This window comes from Lepidochelys kempii, chromosome 17 (assembly GCF_965140265.1).
Source record: "Lepidochelys kempii isolate rLepKem1 chromosome 17, rLepKem1.hap2, whole genome shotgun sequence".
In the NCBI taxonomy this organism is placed as follows: domain Eukaryota; kingdom Metazoa; phylum Chordata; order Testudines; family Cheloniidae; genus Lepidochelys; species Lepidochelys kempii.
In genome coordinates this window covers 9097320-9119683 of record NC_133272.1, presented here as the reverse complement: position 1 = coordinate 9119683, position 22364 = coordinate 9097320, and the positions used below count along the sequence as shown (strand labels likewise).

Below are 22364 nucleotides of genomic sequence, written 5' to 3'. Positions count from 1 at the left end.
CTCACCCAATTATTTCCTTCAGGTCAGTAAGATTCTTTATTAAAGGAGAGAATAGAAAGAGTGATGCTGGGAAGAGCAGGAAGCCCTCATCCAAGTCTCCCTCATTTTGGGGCGGGGGGGGGGAAGGGGGTTTGATCTTGCAGTGGCAAGCAAAACTGGCCCTGTAGCAGATAGAGATTTTGACTGAGAACAGACTCCAGCATTAGGCCTTTGGGGATGAATTGAGAGTGATGATGATGATGATGATGTGGTGTTTCTATTTCATTAACAGCAGAATCCCGACCCAGTGTGCCAAGTGCTGCATGAACTGATGCAAAGACAGGACACTTGCCTTGAAAGATCTTGTTACGGGAAGCTATTTATAAAGCTTATTTGTCATTTTTGGGGGTGTGTAGACTATCCTCTTCTTTTAAAATGTCTCAGACTGACCCTTGCGTCAGTGGGGTTTTTTTTTTGTTGTTGTTTTTTTTTGTGGGGGGGGGGCTGTCACTCTGATTAGCAAAGGCTCCAAGACAGGTTGCTTTAGCTGCAAGGTTGTTCTTATTTATTATAGACTCCAAGAGGATGAACAGCGGCTCCTCCTGTATTCCCCCCACAACCGCTTTGCAGGCAGCTGGGCTCCCTGGCATAGATGGACCGAGGTTAGCAGCCTTCTCTCCAGCCCTGCGAAGAGGCAGCTGAAGGATCCGGGTCACGGTCAGAGACTGTGAGAGCCGTTTGGGGGGCTGGGGCGGGGGGGGGAGAGAGAGGGGCAGTGCTGAGACTGATGACGTCCTCCGAATGGGTTACATTACGTTCTAGAACTCCGCCCCATGTGCGTTCAGGGGAGAGGAGGGGAGAGGAGGGGGGAGAGAAGGAGGAGGGAGCAGGAGATGGAGGGAGGAGAGGATGGTAGATGGGGGGGAGGGAAGGAGCTGAGCTAAGCTGATCCCACGTGTGACGGATCTGGCTGCTTCCCCGGCTCCTCTCTCCAGTAATATTCTCTGGTAGGAGAAGGAAAAAAAAAAGAAAAAGAAAAAAAAAGGGGGGGGGAGGGTGGTGGGGGTTTCTTCAGGGGCTTTCGCTCTGCGCTGCTCAGGATCACTGTGGGTTTTTGCAGACATGGAGGCAGATGGGAGCCAAGCTACCTCTGGAAGCCCAAACGACTCCCAGCACGACCCTGGGTAAGTTTACCAGCCCCCCCGCCACCATCCCTACTTGATATGATTTCCTTGGCTAGGTGTTGGGGTGGGGGGGAAGAGGGGCAGAGAAGAGAGCCCCGAAGGCAGAGCCATGCCGGCGCTTCTGGTGCCCCCCTGTCCCTGAGTTGCTCACCTTGGGTGGGTTGCATTGAACTGCCCCCCTCCCTCACCCCTCCTCCCCTCCCTTCTTCCCCCCCCCCCAGCGCACTCTCTCTCTCTCTCTCTCTCTCTTCCTTTTAGCTTTTGTAAGTTACACGTCAAAATGGCCGATCTGACATCTGTGCTTAACTCTGTTCTGTTTTCTTCTTCCAGTAAAATGTTTATTGGAGGCCTGAGCTGGCAAACCTCACCAGGTAAGGGACAGGGTATGTGTGTGTGGGGGTGGGGTGGGGCCCAACCCCCCACCCACCCTCAACCCTGGCTGCTTTATTGCTCTTTGTTATCCCCGTTCAGTTACCTCTCGTCGTTGGGGTCCCCCCCCTCACACCACACACACTTCTTCTCCTGAACAAGGTTGTAGATCTGTATTCCCCCCCCCCCCACAGCAAAGCCTTTGTCGAGTCCTCTATTCGACCTTAAATTGTGTGTGCGCGCGCGCCTTTAAAAAGAAATGCAAAACACCCCCACTCCATCCCACCACAAATTAAAACTCCTTGAGTGATCAGAATTGCATTTGCTTTTATTTCTCTTCTTCCCCCCTTCTCTCTCTCTCTCTCCCCTCTCTTTCCTTCTCTCTCTACAGATAGCCTTAGAGACTATTTTAGCAAATTTGGAGAAATTAGAGAATGTATGGTCATGAGGGACCCTACCACAAAACGTTCCAGGTAAATTCTCCTTCTCTTTTTAATTTCATTTGTTTTAAAATCAAAGTTTTAAAGTTATCTCTTTGTGTGTATGTGTATATATTGTCCAAAAGTACCAAGGAATTTGTTTATACATTTTTAGCTGAAAATGATTTTTTTAATAAACTTTCCCATCCCCTAAACAAAACGCTGAAGACTATTGATTGTGACCTGTTTATTTGATTGCCCCCCCTTTGCACTGTCATTTTAATTGCCCTTTCATCTTTGATTAATTGTGGGGTACTCTAAAAAGAACACAAATATACCAATTTTTGCTGGGTACACTTTGCAAACAGTTTGTATTTGTTGTTTTTTTTGTTTTTTAAGTATCTTTGGTTTCCCCTCTCTCTGATGGTGATCACAACACCCCAGTCCTGTGTGCTCCAGTTTAAAACAAAGCATGAAGAGGGGGTTGAAAGGTGAAGGGGAGGTGGGATTGGAGAGACCTACATTATCTCCTCCCTTCTGAATCTGAGATATTTTTCAGTGGGAGGGGGCAGATGGGGAAAGGAAGAAACTGTTATTTATTTTTCTTAGGCTTTTTTTTGTTTGTTTGTTTTTGGTCTAGCTCTTATGTTCTCTTCCCCCACACCTTGTTCTTTGTCTCATTTCAGAGGCTTCGGTTTCGTTACGTTTGCTGATCCGGCAAGTGTAGATAAAGTATTAGCTCAGCCCCATCATGAATTAGATTCCAAGACGGTATGTTATGTGTGTGGTTGTTTTAATGTGTCCTTTATTTCCTGCAATGTTATGACTGTGACAGGCTTATTTAAAGGGACAGTGCCCTTTTTGTTTGGTTTGCTGGAGCTGCAGTTTTTGTTGTTTTTTTTTTTTAAACTCAACATAAAACTGTCCCTGAGCGAGATGTTCATTCTGATCATTTTTCAGATTTCACTTTTAACTTTGAAAAGCTGTCACTTTTTAAAAAAAAAAACAACAACTTTTTTTTACCGTCACTGCAAATCCAGATCATGATCCTCCAGCCTCACAGTGAAATTAACAATATCATAGAGTGAAAAACTAACTTTTTTGAGGGGTGGGGTGGGAAGAGGAACGGTGTATAAGTAAAAAAGAGGCCACTCTTGGTAGGAACTTTTTTTTTTTTTTTTTTACACCTTATCGTGGGAGTTGATGGTTTACCCTTGAATGACACACGTTTCTGAAGTTCTTCCAATCTCCCCTTTCTCAAAGTAGATTTTTTTGGAGGCGAGGGGGAGGAGGGTGTTGTGAGACTTACAAGATAGTGTAGTAAAACGGTTGGGGCTCTTTGGAGGAAAGGTGCTACAGAAGCAAAAATAATAGATTATCATTTTTGCGAAGCTTTTCACTGTAATAAGTCCCCAGTGGATCATGCAGGAAAATGCACAAAAGAGTCAGCCAATTTGTTACTTTTTTTCGTATGTAAATTACATGACTTGCCCCACATGTTACATTTTCAGTATTGGATCTGGCAGTGGACACTAAGTGTTTATGCAGATAGACCCTCGTTTTAATTCTTCTCTCAGTGCTATGCCAAAAAGTGGCGTTTGGGTCTTGTTACTTGGTTTCAGTTATAAGCCTCAGCAAACTTAGAAAAAAGAACACTAGTAAAGGTCATTATTGCTTTTGGTACAGTGCTGTCTGAAAGGGACAGAACTTTGGGAAGGGACGAATCTTCTTGGTTTAAGTGTCTGGCAGAACATCTGCTAAACATGTCAAGTGGTTTTTGTTATTCGTAACTGTCTTTTATGGTACATGTTTTGGATCTTAAATGTTTTCTTTCAACATGAGTGTTGATGGTTGGCGGGATTATGTTTTAATGCTGTTAAAGACTTATTTTGTGACGAATATAGCTAAATAAAGAACAGAACTGAACCCGACATGAGTGCATGATATTTTCTTTTTTTTTTTTAACTTGCATTTTAAAAAATAACCCTACAGAAGCAGGTGGAAAGTAGTGTTTTAATTTGCCCAGCAAATTCTGCTGGGCTTGTCTGAACACGTAGCTCATGCCTTCACATTCCTTAATAATTTGATTTTAGGTTTAATCAGATATGGCAAGATAACTGATTCAACTGAACTCTGAGATTAAGCTCTCACCAGATTTCTGCTGTACAACTGTATCTGGATTTTTTTTTTTAACAAAAAGAATAAGTTTAGATAAGATAAGGCAGGCAACATTTCTTGAACTAGATTAAAAAACAACTACAACCTAGAAGCTCACCCAGAATTATTATTGATGATTTCTTACCTCCTTCCCTTAGCCCTACGTTGCAGTTTAGTCACTGGAATGTATTTAATTTGCTCCTGGGCAGGGGAAGGGCAAAGAAATAGACAAAAATAAACTTACATCAGATTTGATTATGCTGCAGTGATTGATTCTACTTAAACAGAACCCACCCATGAAAACAACAGCATTTTTCAAAAAGTAAGACCAGCCAAGTTCTCACTCAGCCATTTATCTGTAGACATATGATAGTAACTGTTCTTTAGTATAACATAGCATTTGACTCTGTTTCAACGTTCAGCACAGGAGGCAGATCAGATCGGTTGGGTATTGGCATGGAAACGGCGCTCTTGTTGCGTTAAAAGCTTTGTTTAGGTAATGGCCATTCATATCAGAAATAGTATTATAGTCATTTCATAGAGGACTTGTAGATACAGTAAGTAGAATTGTATCTAACTAACTAATTTTTTTTTTGGTAGAAGTTTTACTTTGTTTTTGCTGGTGGTTTCAATAGTTGACAGGGATGTGCAAAAGGTACGGATTTGCCATGCTGATTGTGTGTTCCCTTAAACATGTAATGACGTTAGACCAAAAGTTTCCCAACGAGAAAAATTAAGTTATTTGAACCTAATATTTTCCTTGTGGTGTAAAGACCCCTTTGCTTTGAGAACTGGCCTCCGTAAACTGAGTATTTGTGCTTCAGAATTTGGTGGCTGATACAACTTTTTGCCAGTGCCAGACTTTACAATAATGCCATTGTGGTGTGATTGGAGTCTCTTTAATGATCTTTCTCTTTTTGGTAACTTGTTTTTAAAAACAAACAGTATAACTTTGGAGGCTGATACAGAAATGTGCGTAGCTGTTTCTGCCTTTGGGTATCTCAATGGAAAATCCACACCTGTTGTATTTCCCTGGTAGACAAGTACCTAGTCAGTGCTGAATATATTTGTAGATAATAATCTCTGTGAAAAAGGGTAGCTTTCTAGATAAAGGATTTGACTTTTTTATATTTTTTGAACAATAAAGTGGCATGTAATCACTCATTTCTCAGGTATATGTTTAAAAAAAACCCACTTCTATATAACAGAGAAATTAATTTATCAATTGAGTATTAAATGATTGTACCATTTACAATTTTGACATTTTAGTTGACTAAAACTACTGGTACATAGAGTGACGTGGTGGGTTACCTGTCAGTGACATCACCATAAGCAACATCTGATAGCATTAGTTTAAAAACCCTCAACTCCTTGTCCACAAAAAAATCTTAAATTAATATTCCCTTAAAATAGTTTTTATTTCAAAATATCCTTTACCAAAGCCAGGATCTAAGTTGGATATATTAAAAAAAAAAAAAAAAAAGTAACACTGGAAGCTGTTAAATGTTACTGCAGTTATACACATGGTTTTTCCCCTTAAATCATCCATTTTTCAAAACTTTTTATTAAGGATGTGTTTATGAGCAAATGCTGCTGAAAGAAGAGGAGGAAATTCAACAGCATATAGACCTTTCATTAGTTTTTTTTCTTTTTCTTTAAAGGTAGCAGTTTGAGGCATTATTTTGTTTACAACAAGCCATGAATCTGGTGGTGTATATTTTTTTGTTTAACACCTTGAATGGCAGGAAACAGTGGTCATTTAAAGCCATCTTATTTTTAAGTTGCTTTAAAATTGCCAGACTGGCTTGTTGAACTGGGGACCTGCTTTTTTTTTGTGTGTAACTTATGAAGTAAAACAGACAGTAAACCCTGCATCTAAAAATAAGGTATCAAGGGATGAAATCATGTTTTTTTATTTCTGTGGCAGTCAGCTTTCCCTTTAAGATTAGTTTGTTAGCTCCTTCATAGAAAGTCTGCATAAATCTTTTAAGAATGTAGTTTCTTCTAGGTTTAGCACTCATGTGGTGTGCTTTTTTTTTTTTTTTTTTTTACCCTTCACGGATTTTTTTTTTTTTATTGCCCACCTGTGTCCTTTGATGTCAACTGTAAAGCAAATCAGTTAGGAATGCAATTTATAAAAAGTAATCTTTGCAGTTGTTTTAGCAAGATAGTTCTAATAATTTAAAAGTAAATAATTTGGATCAGTGTTTTGTATCTTTTTATTGTGGGGGGATGGGGAGCTTTTTTTTTTTTTTTTTTTAGAGAACCCCCAGGGGCATGTGTTTGAAAGCTGAACAAACTTGCAGATTAAGATTGTGATCCAAAATGGAGTCCATCTCTCTACAAATCTACAGAATATGCTGGTAATATTTAACATCCAGCTCTTGTTGGAGAGGCACCAGCCCAAAAAGTAGTACAGAGCATCTTGTATACCATGTAAGTTATAGTATAGAATGCACTAGATATCATTTACAGACCAGATCAATTCAGTCCCACTCTAAATCTGACCATAGTCCATTAGCTCCTAAATTGCTCTAGAAGGTCCAGTGTGCTGAATTTTAAGCCTGAGAAATGAGGGATTAATAATTCAATGGTTTAAAAAAATTAACATGATTTTCCCCATTCTTTTCCCTCAGATTGACCCTAAAGTTGCATTTCCCCGACGAGCACAGCCTAAGGTAAGTAGGAGGATCAATAATAGGATTTTAGGCACACAGAGTCATTGTTGCCAGGCAGTTCAGGTTTCAAACAGGGAATTGGCAATGAAAGCTTTTAAAGCTGGAGCGCATGGCGTCTTAAGGGTATCAGCATATGGCTGTGAAACTACAGGAGAGCTGCTTTGTGCGATATTACATGTCTCCAGTTTAACTATCTCCTTACGGAGTCCCAGTCATTTGTGCTAGTCTGAAGGAGTCTTAGCTTTTTCTCATTGTAATGGTAGAGCATTGCTGTGTTACTTACAATTGTTACAGTATTTTGTACCGTATCTTGCTACAGTATTTATGAAGAGTTTTTGGTTTAAGTGCAGGGTTTCTTGCTCGTTTCAGGCTGAGCTTTGAGCTCCTTTGCTTTGATGGATGGGAATAAATCTCTGCCCTCATGCTTTGTGAGTTTTCTTTTGTATAACTTTTGAGAGGTGTTTGGGCACTAATAAGTGGTGGGTAATGAGTTCTTGATTGGTATGAAGCTCTGAACTTTTATGAGCATTGGGTATGCCTTTCCAAGAAGGATGAACAAAGAGCTGTAAGTCTTTTATCGTACTAGTCTTATTGGATAGTGACCTGCTCCTTATAGGGCATACTTTGTTATAATGTGGTCAGTTTCCATGTTGGGACAGACACTTTAGCCATGTGCAGAGAAGCTTTCATCTGTATGCTATCTCTGAAATATATCTTGGTACCATTGGTGCTGGAGGACCTGTTTGTGGAATTGAAACAGTTCTTACTATTTAAAACTCTGTTTTGCAAAAGCAGTAGATCAGTTTTTCAAATTCCAATATGCAATCAGTTAACTTGACTTTCGAAGTCTGAGTCTGAAAAAGAGTTTCTACAGTTAACTTTCCTCTCTTTTTTGCTTTGTCTCCACTGCAAAAACTTAATTCAAATGGTATACACCATTGATGTATATTAAAATCAACCTGGATTGCTTCTGTATTCTGTTCTAGTCCTGCCTCCTCATTAAGAAGTGGGGGTGGGGAGGGAGGCGAATAGGAAGCTGTAGACACAGGCGAAAAGGGAATAGTGGTTGAAATTGGTGGGTAGAGACTGCCTAAACAAGTTTAACTGAATATTTTTATTGTACATAATCCCACATGAGAGCGAGCAATTTAATAGTGCATGATGTTATAACATTATATACTGTATAAAGCACACATCCAGAAGAAAATGTGTAAATTTAACATCTCTGGGCATATAGCAAGAGGAGTAATAGCAATTTAAAAAAAAAATCTACATGCAGAAATTAAAACTAAACAAATGTACTTAAACCTTTCCTTGAGGGCTCTTACTTTCTTAAGATGTAGCTAATGCTAATTAATGACAAAAGAGGGGGCTGGCTTATTTCTGTATTAAGCAAAGAGTTTTGTGTTATGTAGGGTTTGATAGCTTTGGGATTATGTTGTTGAGTAGTGCTGTGTTTCACACAGTGCATTCCTTAAAGCTACAGAAGTCCTAACTAGTCTTGAAATTAAATTATGAAGGTCGTCTTGCCTCGTAATATGTTTCCCCTGCACCTTTTCTTTTTTAAACCATCTTTCAATTTCTAATGGTCTTCTGTTACCAAAGCTGTCTGTACTGTCAGTATTGTTTGTTTGCAAAAGCTTGTAATGATGATAAATGAGTATTATGGATCTGAGTGAGTTAATTTTTGATTGTTGCCAAAAATATTCTTCCACATTAAAGATCTGAATGCAAAATCAGGTCATCTTTGCTAAGTGGATTTTTTTAAAAAAAATCTTGATAGTAAACATCTCTAAATTATGGGGCAAATGATGGAACATATGTAGGCTTCCACTCTCAGCATGAAGCCACCCTGTATGGAAAGCTAAGCATATTTTGCTTACATCTAATCCTGATTTTTATTCAGTCCTCTTTAATAATGGATTCAAATTTTTATTTAGCAGGTTGTGTTTTTTAGTTTTTCTTTAAAAAAAAATAAGGCTTAAAATTGGAAGGAAACACACAGTAAATTAGTTGCAATAAAGAACAGATTTAATATTAGTGCTGTCATAATATTCTTTAATACATCTTATAAATAAAAACCTGTTTTGACCTGTTTTTTTTAAATTAGCTGTTGAATTAAGGCTTTAGAGTATAGCAGTTCGCCTGTCCTAGTTGAGCAGTAAATGTTCAGTGTTAAAATGCAACTGTGCTTCAATCGAATTAACTAGTTGATGCTTGAGTCCATAGAGATTAATGCCATTAATGAAATGTCTACCTTTTTGAGAGTTTTTTCTCAGTAGTTCATCTTCCTGTTATGTTTAGTATCATATCAATTCTTTTTTGAAACAGGAGCTTTTTGCGCTCTAAAGTGATTGTTGTTGAACTATATTGGTGGAAGCTGATGGAACATTCCCCGTTCTCAGTCACAAGTAACATGCTTCAGTGCTTTCCTCGCCTCTCTGGCAGTAGGCCTTTTGACCTGCCGAGCCAACCTTCAGAGGTGGCGTGTTGGGCTGTTCAAAGAGTGAATTTACTGTTGACGTTCTGTCAGCGCAGAGATGGAATATGGGAACATTAGGATTATGTGCGGCCCTTTGCCAGTTCACGTACTTAGCTTATTTCTGCACTTAAATTATTTTTGCGTCTACAAATTATTTTTTAAAAGGTTTTTTTTTTTTTTCCTTCCCTTGTGGTGCTCCAATCAAACGAATGTTTAGAGGTGGCCAACTGCTGTCTTTCAAACAGGGTTGTGATAACACATTTTCCTTTGGGCTCCCTTACCTGTGTCTTCAGGATTTGACACCTCCGTGATGATGCAGATCCATTACTGAGCAAGAAGTGGCAGGCTGTAACAGCTGAGAATTCTTCCCCTCTTTTGTAGAATGACCGTAGCAGATCTCTAGGCATTTGCTTCTAATGGATTACACCATAATGTGTAATCCTACTCTTCTTGTGAAGGCTAGGGCAACTTGCAGCCATTGTTTTAAGAAATTTTGCTGCCGGGGTTTAAAACTTGTTGAGTCTATAGAATCTGGCTAATACTGAGATGAAGGAAATAGACAAATACAGTTTTGCAGTTGCTGCTGTTACCTGGTAAAAATTCTGATTAACTTCCAGCTTCTGAAAGGAACGTTGAAATAATGGAGCATTTATAGCATTACTAACCTGAAAATCTTTTAAAAAGAAAACCATATGTACCTGGGAGAAAAAAGACCAAATTCTTTCATTCCCATTGTAAACAATAAGGACACTAACAGTTGAGGGTTTTTTAGAGAGAGAGAGAGAGAGAGAAACCCTATTATCCCAACCTCCGCATTATCCGAATCTCTTCCTTGTTCCCCGACAGGCCTGTCCACAAGACAAATGCCTGTGTGCAACCCCCCAGTTTGCCACCCTGCCCAGCTGTCAGCATGCAGTTCCCTGACACCTGTGCCCAGTTGCCTGCATGCCCATCTTCTGCCCACACCTTACCTCTTGGTCTGTTCGGTGTCATATTTTAGGCTCTGGCTGCTGCAGCAGCCCCCCGAGTGCCCTGGGGACTGCAGCACTGAGGTGCCCAGCTCCCTTTTCAGCAGGACCTCTGTGCTCCCCAGGCAGCCTGCAAGAGCCAGTGCTGGGGCGTGCACTGAGCTGGACAGCTGCAGGAGGAGCCTGGGTGCTAGGGAGTCTGTTGCCTTGCTGTTACTGCACATGTATAGTGACAGCAGGAAAGTCCAGCTGTTTCTTGTTGAAAGGCAGAGCTTGTTCGATGCCCTCTTGATTATCCAAATGCCTGTTTATCTGAATAGCACAGGGGACGTAGATTTTATTCAGATAAACAGGAATAAACTCTGTGTGTGTGTGTGTGTGTACACATTTGCAGATATTACTTTACTTTATTAAGTGGCAGGGGAGAAGATAACGATCTCATTTAATTTGCTTCTTCTGTATTTTCCAATGTCTGGGTCCTTCTTTGTCTCTCTTGGAAAATGTGAAAAGCATTGTATGAAAAAGAGGCAGACAAGTTTCCAGTGGAAGCTTGACATCAGTGGGGCTACTCATGGCAGTCATGTTATGTGCCCAAGTGTTCACAGGATCAGGCCTGAGGGTACAAACACTTGATATCAGGGTCCAGTGCTGCTTGTTGTGAACAGTCCTAGCAGGTGGAGTAGATCGAACCACTCGCCATAAGGAAGATTACATATCAAAACACTGTTGAGTGTAACCTGCTGACTTAAAAGTGTTATGTTTTTCTCCAGTAGATGGCCTACACAAAGGACAAGCCTACTGTTGCTGCCAGCTAGTGGAGTTACCCCTTCAGCTCAAATAGTAGAGGCCTGCGCTCTTGGTGCTGAATATCCTGGGTTCTGCGCCTGTTGTCAATCCAGAGCGGAGGTCATTACGTTTTCAGGATTGTATTTCAAATTAAATAATGCCATCCACAGATGACCTGGGCACATCATCCCAGATGACAATTCAGTTGCAAAAACAGTGAAAAGATTTTAACCTGAGAGGATTTTGTGTGTTGGTCTGGATGCGCCAGGGGAAGCATGTCTCATTTCAACCTTTTAAGAGAGCGTTGAGCTTTATTTAAAATAACCTGACAGAGCCTTGTTTCAACCTTGGATGCTATTCAGTGGACAGATTGTCAGCTGATTTCTTGCTTTGAATTACTGTGTGCAAATGGGCATACACAGGCTTCTGCGTGGGTAGGTAGTCTCCCAGCTATCCATGTAAGCAGGCAGATAGCTGTCTGGGCATGTGGGACATAAGCGTGTAATCACACACACCCTCCCCTCCCCTCCATTCTGATTGAAAAGCAGAATTTTGTAGCCTTCCCTTTCATTTGGATCATACATTATTAAACTCTAATATATTTACTAGTTATTGCAAAGCAGTAAGCAGAGAGCATGTCCTGCCAGAATAAATATACAGGCTAGATTGTCAAGCTGTCTAAGGGGTTTGGATGCCTACCCCCCTTTAATTTTAATGGAAATCAGGTGTCTAAGTCCCTTGGACAGCTGTGTAAATCCAAGCCGGATTGTCTGTTTTCTTATACAGCATTCAACTTGCAGTGGCATTCTGATAGCCAAGCATTTGGTGGTGGTTCCTGTTGCACTCTGTTCTGTACGCCCCGGGATTTGCCCCACTGCTTCCCAGGGTTACTGAAGTAAAGGGTGAGAGGTGGAATTTGCTGCATTTTTCACAAGAATGGGAATTAAACACACGAGCAGAACTCAAGACTCTTCTCCCTTTCTTCCCCACCGGCCTGTAGTGGAGCAGCGCAGTCAGACTTGTTCCTTGTGACTTTCTTCCTGTTTGTAAATGGATGAGAGGGAAACAATTCCTTTTTTTTTGGGTCACCTTTTTTTTTTTTTTAAAGTAATAAAACTAGTACTCCTTCTCCAGCTGTTCCTTGTGCATGCTGAGTAGTGTGAAGTTGGTGCTCAGTAAAGCTGGTAGGGACTACTTTAGGCTGCTAGTGACCAGTTCCTACATAGCCTGTTCAATGAATGCTTGTGTAATCCACTTACTCTGGGTAACCCAGATGAATTTCCCCAGCCAGTGGGTGCTTGTAGCCCATACCCATGAAGCATGGTGCTCTGTCTCCCTCTATTGACAGCTGGGCCACACACAGTGGTGGATGAGCCTGCTACAGCCTTGCCAGACGGAGCTAGATCTTTTCGCTCCAGCAGTTGAGGCTCACAGTTTAAGATCCAGAAGTCCCAGGTTCAAATTCAGTTGCTGATGACCCATCCAGGATGCAGCATCAGCCATGCTCTTTAATACTTTTTCCCTCTGGTTGAATGAAACTGAGCAATGCACGTTGAAGCTTTACATTAGGCAAAATGTCCCGGGCTTTATCAAGGGTAGGGTTTTTGAGCTGGGCATGTGGCTTTTTTTGTTTTGAGAAATAAACATTTCTTTCTTCTCCCTAGGCACAAAGTAAAACACTCCAATTGTCTATAATACCAAGAGACTGTTGTGAATTTGGGTATAATAGATGTCTCCCCGTCATCACTGCCTAGGGATGTCTTTTGTGTTTGTTTAGATTGTAAGCTCTTGGGAGCAGGGACTGGCTTTTTGTTCTGTTTGTACAGCACCTAACAAAATGAAGTCCATGCCTAGGGCTCCTATTTGCAGTGATGATGACAATGTACTTATGTTCCCTTTGACTTGCTGCTGACCAGTTGGAGATGACTGGATTGGGTTCCTTTTTGGTGGGCTTATTCCTTTCCTGCCCTTTTCTATACCTTCTTCCCCCTCCCCCATAGTTTCTTCCAAGACACTTTTTTTTTTCCCCCCTGCACCAACCTTTGGTGAGGGTGAGTTGGGGACAGGGTGCATTGGACTGCTAAACCCAGGGTCGTGAGTTCAATCCTTGAGGGGGCCATTTAGGGATCTGGGGAAAAAATTGGGGATTGATCCCGCTTTCAGCAGGGGTTGGACTAGATGACCTCCTGAGGTCCCTTCCAACCTTGATATTCTATGATTCTATAAGAGGGAGAGGTGAAGAGAAGTAGGGTGGCCAATACCCTGGTGTGTTTCACTCTGTCTCCAAATTGAGTACGTGTTGTCTGCAAAGTGCTCAGCCTTTTACAGCCTGAGGGCAGATCCAGTAATGACTGATCTATAATCATCAAATTCATTTATTTGTCACTGCCAGTGACAGGCCAGTTAATGTAATGGATTTTTTTTTTTTTTTGGCTGTTGACTCTGGTGATTTTCTCCCAAATGTTGTGAAATCCAAGACATTAGGGGAATTTGTGACTTTTTTTTAAGAGGAAAGTTATTGAAAAAGCATAACAAAGTGTATGTAGAAGATAGAGGTATATGATGAAGGGGGGAAAAAAAACAAGCTCTTTGCCCAATTACTGTATATCTAGATGCCCTTTCAGTTCCTAATAGTTAGTTAGTTATTATTCTTTTACTAGATTTCAGCTTTTACTGCTTTTAAATAGGAAGGTATTCTGGGTCATATAGTAAGGGGAGGAAAGGCACTTAAACAGAGTCCATCAGCTTAGAAAATCACACTTCTGGCTGAAAATGTTTTACGTGCTGTTACAAGTAACTACTAAGATTTCTATGGCCTAAATCAGCAGTCTGTCCCTATTTAGTGAAGAAATTGAGCACATGCATAAGTCCCATTTAAATCTGTCAAGCACGTGCATAAGTACTTTGCTGAATCGGGGTGGATTTAAAGAGCATTCTTAAATGGATTTATTGAACTGGGGAACCTAGAACAGGGCTTAGAAGATTAACTTTATGCAGTTAACAGTACTTTGTGTATAGTCAGTTTCATGACTTCTCTTGTAAAGTTGCCATCAGTTTCACTTGTTTTCTGTGGGTCTCACCCAGAGGGAGACGTTCATTTAAAGGGGCGGGGGGGGAAGTGTTGTAAAACTGCAAAAACTGGCAATCTGATGCAGGGGTAGATGTAGTTTCTGACACTCCTTTTAATTTTTTAAAATAATTGACGGACTCTCTTTTAGCCTCCAATCCTGCAGATGCATCCCATCGTGCTAAGCGCTGTACAAACACAGAACTAAGAGACGGTCCCTGCCCCAAAGGGCTTCCAATCTAAGTGTGAGACAAGAAATGGATCCAGGCAGATGGGGGAGTGTGAGGAAACAATGAAACAATAGCGATCAGCATGACAGGCAGCACACTGTAATCGCTTGAGTAGTTCCATTGACTTCAGTGGGACTATTCATGTGGTTGAAAGGAGGCACAGGCTTAGCTTGTTTGCAGGGATTGGCGTTTGAGAATGTAAACTGTTTGGGGCAAGGACTATTCTGTTACTAATGTATGTACAGTGCCTAGCCCCATCCTGACTGAGGTCTCTAAGGTACTATTGCAGTACATATTCTCAGGTAGACCCGTGTCCCTTTAATCCAATCAATTTGCAATATCGATAAATGCACTTCACACCCTGGGATTTCACTGCTTCCCCTCTCTCCCGAATTCTTTATTGTCTGAAGTGTTGCCTTTATTTTTCTTGATTGTAGAGAAGGTTTCAAGAATGTACTAAATCACTCCTATCCTGCTCAGTGTTGTTGGGCTTTCCTAGATATCTACACATGGCTATATTGTTGCAATCCAGTAGCTTTCATTTTTATTTAAGACCATGCTTTGTAAACTAATTACAAAGCAAGGCCCTGATCCTACAAAGATTTGTGCGCATACTTCGCTTTACAGTCTCTGAATAATCCCATAGAACGCAGTGCATAAAGTTAAACGTAAGTCAGTGTTTGCAGGATGGTGGGTTAAGTGTGTGTAGGCAGGGATGTGGGGGGGAAGGAAGGGGTGGAATAACAGAGCTAGAATGCATCTACCCTCTCCATCCCCCAAGCAAAGACTTGCATTAATTTCCCAAAGACTCCTGTGTACAATAGAGAAGAGGCTTCAAGCTGACTGAAGGGGCAAAGGTCCAAGAAAACTACTGTAGCAAAAACTGATGCTGAGTGACGGTAATGAGGGGACCAGGCAGGTGGGAGGGAAAATGGCGTTGGGGGGGGCGGGGCAGAGACTAATACCTAGTGAATTAAGTAGTTCCCATGGTTTAAAGTTGTGAAGGCTTGCTGGGTTTGTTTTTCTCTGCGTGTGTGAATGATCTGAGATGGGACTGACCTCATTTCCACTGCTGGATCCAAATGCCGCAGAACTTGGGCAGAGTTCTGGTATGGATCCCGGCTTTGAGTCAGATCCATGTGTACTGATAGGAAAGTTTGCATTCTTTAGCTAGGGCTTTTGGTTGATTGAAGCACAAAATCTTGGACAACTCCCTTCAGTTGCCCCCTCTTAGACTTGCTAATAAGATTCCCCGCCTCCTCCAAAAGCCTTGGTCACAAAATCCATAGGCATTTTCCCATCTATATTTTATATCCCCACTACCTGTCTTAGCTTGAGTTTGTTCTATGCGTCACTTTTGCATCAGGGAGGAGGATGAGGGACACGAGACAAAAAAGAGGCTCTGAAAATCCCAATTTCATATCCAAACCAAAAGGCCTGACAGATTTTTCAGCTCTTTAAATGCTGAAGCAAACAGAATGCCTCTTAAATAGAGAACTACTAGGAGACTTTGTAACAATTGCTGTATAAATATTTAGTTTTTCGGAAACTTCCTGAAGGACTATTTCAGATCATGTATAACTGTGCAAAGAGGTTAAAAGAAACCAACCAAGCTGAGCTTTCACTCTGTGTCTGTGGATGTCTCAAGCCTGTGTTGTGAGTTAGAGATAGTGTCTGGGGCCTGCTTTGTTGAAAAAGCTTGTCAGTTTAAAATCCTTAGCAATAACAAATGTTTTTTTTCATTGGTCACACTAGTGGAATAGGCCAGTGCTGGGGAACACGTCATTAGCAGTTTTTCTGTTGCTCTTGCTAAAAGAATGGAAAGTTCTTGGGAGAATAAGCCCTTCTCAAGCACAGTATACCATGCAGCTTGCCTTTTGGGCATGGGCATGTTATGAACCACTTGTCTCTCTCCACCCTGAATCTGTGGTATGTAACAATAGTATGCTGGTATTCTCCTCCTCCGTTTATACAGCATATCTCGTGCAGGAGGATTCCAAAATGCCGCAGATGAATAGAGGAAATGCTTCCCTTGCCAATGAAATGCCACCACTTCTGGGGTTGGGCATAGCAGATATTCCAGGGCCCCTAGCTACACTACACACATGGTGAAGCCAGGAAAGGAAGGAAAAACAAAATAAAACTGAAGTTGGAATTGAAAGTTGTACGCCGTGCAAGTTGTACTCTGTGAAAAGCTCTTTTGTGGGTTTGTGGAAATCAGCTGCACTGTCTGCTGAGGAACACACATTTTGCATATAGTGTCTTGACCCTGGGATTCTCTAGAGGGCTTAGCATTCAGTGGGAAGGAAAGTTCTATTTAACTATATTACAGTAACATATGGAGATCCCAACTGAGATCAGGCACTATTGTATCATACAGACATAGTAAGAGACGGTCCTTGTCCCAAAGGCAAAAGATTGGAGGGGAAACAGGCCTGCAGGCAGTTAGGAGTCTAAATACCTTTGAGGATCTAAGCCTAAGTGTCTTGCTCAGGATCGCACGGCGTAGCTGGGAATAGAACTCTCGTCTCTTGAATGCCAGTTGAGTGCTCTAGCATGCTCTGTCTTTTTCTGTATGGTATGTTTGATACAGGCCATGCTTATGGGGAGATCCTGTGTCCATGAGCAATGGACAAGAAATGCATTAAAGAAAACCGCACCAAACTTAAGCTATTTCTATCGTTACTATGGTGCTGCATTGATTGAAATACTCAGTTTAAAAAAAATCAGAAATTTATACTTAGGGCCCAAACTGTTGCCGGTGTTGTGTTGGGCTGTGACTTGTAACTGCTAGAATCACGAGGTTGGTGGTACAACGGGGTTTCTGAACAGCTGCAGCGGTAGTGAGACGTAGGGGGGGAAATTAGATAAGGGTAGGGTAGACCAGAGCAGTGTGAAAGGTAGTTTGTGGTATGAGTTATGGCTAATGCTTGTCACATGGTACAAGCTAGTGTGGTGACTGGGGAGACAGGCTTGCACCAGTTGAACTGGAAGAGTGGGTGGAGAATAACTCAAGTAGTGTATTGTGATGTGGGGACAAATCCAGTTCCCCACCTGAGTAACCGTGGCGGGGGGGTAATGTCTACACTGAAGTCATGGGGCGGCTGTAGACACACCTGTGCTAGCTGTAATCTGGTTAGTTTGGGTACCAGAGCAGTGAAGCTATGGCAGCAGGGTCTTCAGCATGGGCTTGCTGCCTGGGTAATTACCTAAGGTTTTGGGCAAGCTTGTACAGAAGTCCATGAAGCCCCTTACTGCTCCAGTACCAGAGCTAGCTAGATTAAAGCTATCTTGTGTACGTCCACGGTGTGACTGCAGAGTAGATGTATCCTAAGGTGAGCGCTAGAGAGACAGCATGTCTCCTCCTTTCCAAGTGGTGCTGGGTTCTCTGACCATGCTATGCCCCCTATGGAACTGAGCTGTGTGCCACATGGGGCCACGCCTTCTACCCCTATCTCCACATAGGCTGACTTCTGGAGTCCAGCTTTTTCCCTTGTCCAGCAGGACCACACCACTTTCACTGCATGGTGCCTTGTCATCTCCACATGCTCCACCCATGGAGGGTGGCTGTAGTCTTCTGTTTTATGCAAACTAGAGGTATCCCCTAGCCGGCCTGAGTTTGGGTATCTTGATGCACTTCTACAATGATGCACGGAGCACTGGAGACAGATGACATCATAGTTGTTTGTCCTAGTTTCCCTTTTGGGTATTAGAGTGGGGATTTCCTGGCATAGTCAGTCCAAGAATCTGGTGGGTGGACGGGTGGTGGTGGTGGAAGGGAGAGAGATTTTCTTGCCATGCTATTCGTATGTTTTTAATTCCTGACTCAATTAGTTTCATGAACTGTGATCAAAGTGGGAGGTTACTACAGCGGTGCATTAAGCCCAGCAAGTTATTGACCAAGGAACAGTTGTCATCTTCTTGTATAATGGATTTTTTCCTTTGGCCAAATCAGCAATGCCATTAATTCTCCCCATGAAGTAAAAGGCTAGCTGAAAGTCCTCCATAGCGAAGATTCCCCCAAAGTTTTGTGAATGTGGCTTTGATTTCATTGGAGTTAACAATTTAATTAAAAAGCAGCTTAGATCTCTGAATCTCAGTTTGACAGGTGTCTCCAGCAGTTACTTTCTTTTCCCTATCCGTCTTACGTCTATTTAAAAAAAAATGCTTTAGTAAAAAAAAAAATATCAATGAGCAGTTACCCATCCAAAGGCTTTAATGCTAAAGAACCTAAGACTTGATGGGAACTTTAATTACAGACATAAACTGTGACTGTCTATCTTAGATGCTTTTATGGCCTCTCTCGCTGTAGTATCAAAGTACCTGATACTTCAGAGAACATGTATAGAACTTTATTTAGCTGATGCCACATGTTAAAGATCTCTTGTAATGTGTGGAAAGTAAAATTAAAATAACAAGGCAAATAATTACAAAATGATGGCAAAGCAAAATATATGTATCCTTGTAGAAAAAGTAACCTTATTGGGTCCTATCCACAACTCAAGGAACTTGGTTTACAGGGTAAGCATCTCATGCAGAGACGATCAAAGAAAATTTTGCTGTTTCATAATGTTCTTAAGTATCTTTGGCAGGTGCAATTTTTCTGCTGTTGTGGGTGTGTCTCCCTTCGTTTCCTTGAAATGTTTTAAGTTTATTCCAAATGAGAGGAGGACCTGTTTGTTTTACATTCTCTAGAACTGGGGATCATTGGAATCCAGGCAGATATATGCACACCAAGCACTCCTTGAAGTGGAACAGAGACTAGAGCAAGTCCTAGCTTGCATGGTTTGGCTACTAGTGTGGATTAGGCAGTTAATGCTCCTGTGTATGGAGGAAGCTTGTTGGCTTTATGCATGAGTTCTTCCTGGTGCCTGGCAGGGTTAAAGGTCTAAAATACTCAGTACTAGCTAATGGTTTGAATATCTTGCCTGTATGCTGCAAAGTTGCCTGTATGTGACTATGTGCTGGCCCTGCACTGGTGGAACTCTCAGTAGAAGGATTGCCTAGATGTGTATTTAAGTCTCTCACGCGGCAGTCTTGGACTCTGAACTCTCGCCTGTTTTTTCAGAAAGCTTTTAGGCCTTGTCTGCTCTCAGAAAGTTTGGATGTGTAATTCTCCACAGCGTGGAAACAGTAGATATAACCAGGGCTTAGTCTTGCATTACAACTCCAATGTTGTTACCTCCCGAGAGAAAAGCATTTAAGTTCCTCAGGGTGGTTTTTGAAAATCTTACCCTTAATCTCTCTGTGTGCGAGCGAGACAGGTGGTTACCCCCCTTTCACAGATTGGAAAATTGGAGGCACAGAGGTGTCTGTTTAGTCAGGCCTGGAAGTTTAGCGCTTGTCAAATACTTTGAGATTCTCTCATGAAACATGGCCAAAAATATTTCTCATTTTGGAAAAGGGTGATTCCAAACCCTTAATTGCCACTTTATGTAATTTCCCTGTCTATTAATCATGTACCTCTGAGATTGCTCAGCTGTGTGTGTGTGTGTTCTGGGACTTCTTTTTGGTCAAAAGGGGCTGAGAAGCAGACATACTGGAAGTGTGATGACCGCTGTGGTGTATCTTTGCCTTTTTGTTGAGTATTTGTAGATAACTTCGCTTCATTCTCTACAAAGAGACTTGAACTTTCCATTAAGGATTGCCTTAAAATTGTCTCAGTGGGGCTTGTGGGGAGCTGAGAGATCAATTTGATTCATTGTTGGTGCAAAACCTCTGCAGAATGTTTGTTTTTAATACTAGCTTGTTAAAAATGGTATTCCTAAAATGCCAGGTTTCGGTCTGCATTTGAATCTGCTTAAGAATGATGCTTGCAGCATTTAGACTGGGGGCAGGGAAGAAGAGGACTAATAGGGGAGAAGCATGCCAAAAGCTAAAATGTTTCACTTTACAGAAACATGCTCAAGGGACAAGGTTCATGAATGCCCAAAGAAACTGATTCTCTAGAGCAGACCCACCTGATCAGCCTGCTCAGTGCACCAGGCTACCATAAAATTGGCCTTTTAATAGTAATGTGATTAGAGCAAATGAGAACAGTGAAAAATTCAAAGCAACACTTAGCAGTTCTTAAATTTTTTGGGGGGGGTGAGTGGAAAGGGCAAGAGAGGCATAGTGTGCTAAAGCTGTAATGAGTATTAATGAAAAATGGGGTTTGTTATTTAGCACATGCTTCTGGTAAACATGTGAACTAAGAAAATCTCTTGTCTACTTTGTAGCATGCAGCATATTATTTTATAGCAAGTCAGCTGTTAGAGGCAGGTTATAGAAGTCAAGACTCTTCGGTTTTATTCCTGGAACCTTGGGACATGTCTCAATCTCTATCTCTGATTACTTACCTTTAAAAATAATAATTTTATGGCCACTATTACTGTATTTCTGAGCACCTCACAATCTTTTAATGTGTTTATTCTCTCAATGCCCCTGTGAGTTAGGTGGGGTAAAGGTGTTATCCCTCCTGCTACAGATTGGGGATTGAGGCATAGGGAGATGGAAGGTGTGGGTGATGGGGTGTACAAACCCCATAGCAGGCAACAAAGCGTTAAGGGATTATTTTGGGCTCAGCGTGCCTCGCCCTGCCATGCCACACCTGCAGCAAATGCTCTTTCTGCTGGAGGAATTAAAAGACAGGGCATTAGCTCATTTGGGTAGCAGAAGGGGAGTTAAGCAGACCTGCAGCCCACAGCTCCAGCAGCCCAGAGAAGAGGGAAGCCTAAAGGCTCTGACACAGCTGTCCAAAGGAGCCCTCCCTGAGGGAAGGGAGGACCCACCCCAGAGACAGAAATATCCCTCCCTCCCCCACCTGTGGAGCCTGGACATTGGTAACCTTCTCTTATTTATTTGGTTTGGACTTCCCCAACAGGGGGAAAGCCTTGGACTAAGCTGACCCGGGGGGAGGATGAGAGGAAGTGGCCCAGGGAGGAGAGCCTGAAGCAGCTTTGGTTGCCGGACAACTGGTAGCCCAAAGGGCCTGGATCTGAGCCCAGTGGAGTGGGCGGGCCCAGGCTCCCCCACCACAATCCCCTTAACAGTTAGGGGTTGTGGTCATGACCACTAGGCCACGCTCCCCACCAAGACCGGGTGAGGGCCATTACAATATGATTATACAGCATACTAAGCCTTGAGACCAAGCCTTCCTTCTGTCCACACACCACCAATCTGGCTTGGGTCAGCAAGCACTGGGGACCCAGGATCCTACTAGGGGGGTGAGTACAAATCCCACTGAAAGTTTGGTTCAAGCTCTGTCACTTTACAGTGTGGACACAGCTCAAGCTGTGGACCTGAGTTAGCGTAGTGAGGGCATATTGGCATTGCTGTGAGACCTGGCTCCAGCAACTGTCAGCCCCGTTTTTCGTGTGCTGTGGAGGCTCAAGTCCACAAGCCCAGGACCTGGACACCTGGGTTTACAATGCAGTGTAGACATACCCTGAGTGACTTGCCCAAGGTCACACAAGAAGCAGATTAGGGAGCTGAACCCAGGTCTCCTGGATCCCACCCTAGGGCCCTAATGACTGGAACCTCATGCCTTCCTACTTTGTTCTTCCCCCATCCACATGCTGGGAGCCTTAAGTCATGAGCTTTGGCATCCATTGCATTTTACTGGGACTCCTAAGAACACAGCATGTTGAGATTCGGGGGATTCCTATGGGCTTTGTTTTCACTAGGCCTAAGCTGTTCTTCAGTAGAGCTTTCCAGGAGCGTGATCTAGTTCTGCCTATTAGGAGAGGGAGCCAGGCCTCACTGATTCCTGCTCCCTGCTGCATAATAAATCGGGTACTAAAATTAGTGCTGGTCTCCCTAGGCCATAATTCTTGCTGAGATTATAGAGAATTGTGTGTGTAGGGAGGAATCATGGGTGTTTTTTTTGTTTTTTGTTTTTTTTCTTTATAACCTTGAGTGTCCAGTTTCCAGCTTGTTTGTTTTATTTTTTTACTCCCCCACTCTTTCCCACCCCACCCCCCTTCCCTTTCTTTTGGGTAGGGCTTAGCCTTTCTCTGTATTTTGGCTGTTTTAAGCCTCTGTCACTGCAGGCAGATGAGTTCCTT

General features: G+C 42.3%; 1 protein-coding gene across 14 annotated transcripts in view; it reads left to right on the top strand.

Annotated features, from left to right (window-relative positions):
* The first annotated feature begins 677 nt into the window (after positions 1-677).
* Positions 678-22364, top strand: part of MSI2 (musashi RNA binding protein 2) — a 377362-nt gene continuing 355675 nt past the window's right edge. For 12 of the 14 annotated variants that reach the window (XM_073315757.1, XM_073315764.1, XM_073315763.1 and 9 more), the window contains exons 1-5: positions 1100-1163; positions 1494-1534; positions 1924-2005; positions 2638-2722; positions 6745-6786. In XM_073315757.1, the coding sequence (XP_073171858.1) occupies positions 1102-1163; positions 1494-1534; positions 1924-2005; positions 2638-2722; positions 6745-6786 (312 nt within the window). In that variant the 5' untranslated portion in view covers positions 1100-1101. Of the gene's footprint in view, positions 697-869; positions 987-1099; positions 1164-1493; positions 1535-1923; positions 2006-2637; positions 2723-6744; positions 6787-22364 lie in introns of those variants that run through there. The other 2 variants (XM_073315753.1, XM_073315752.1) reach the window with 2 other exon arrangements.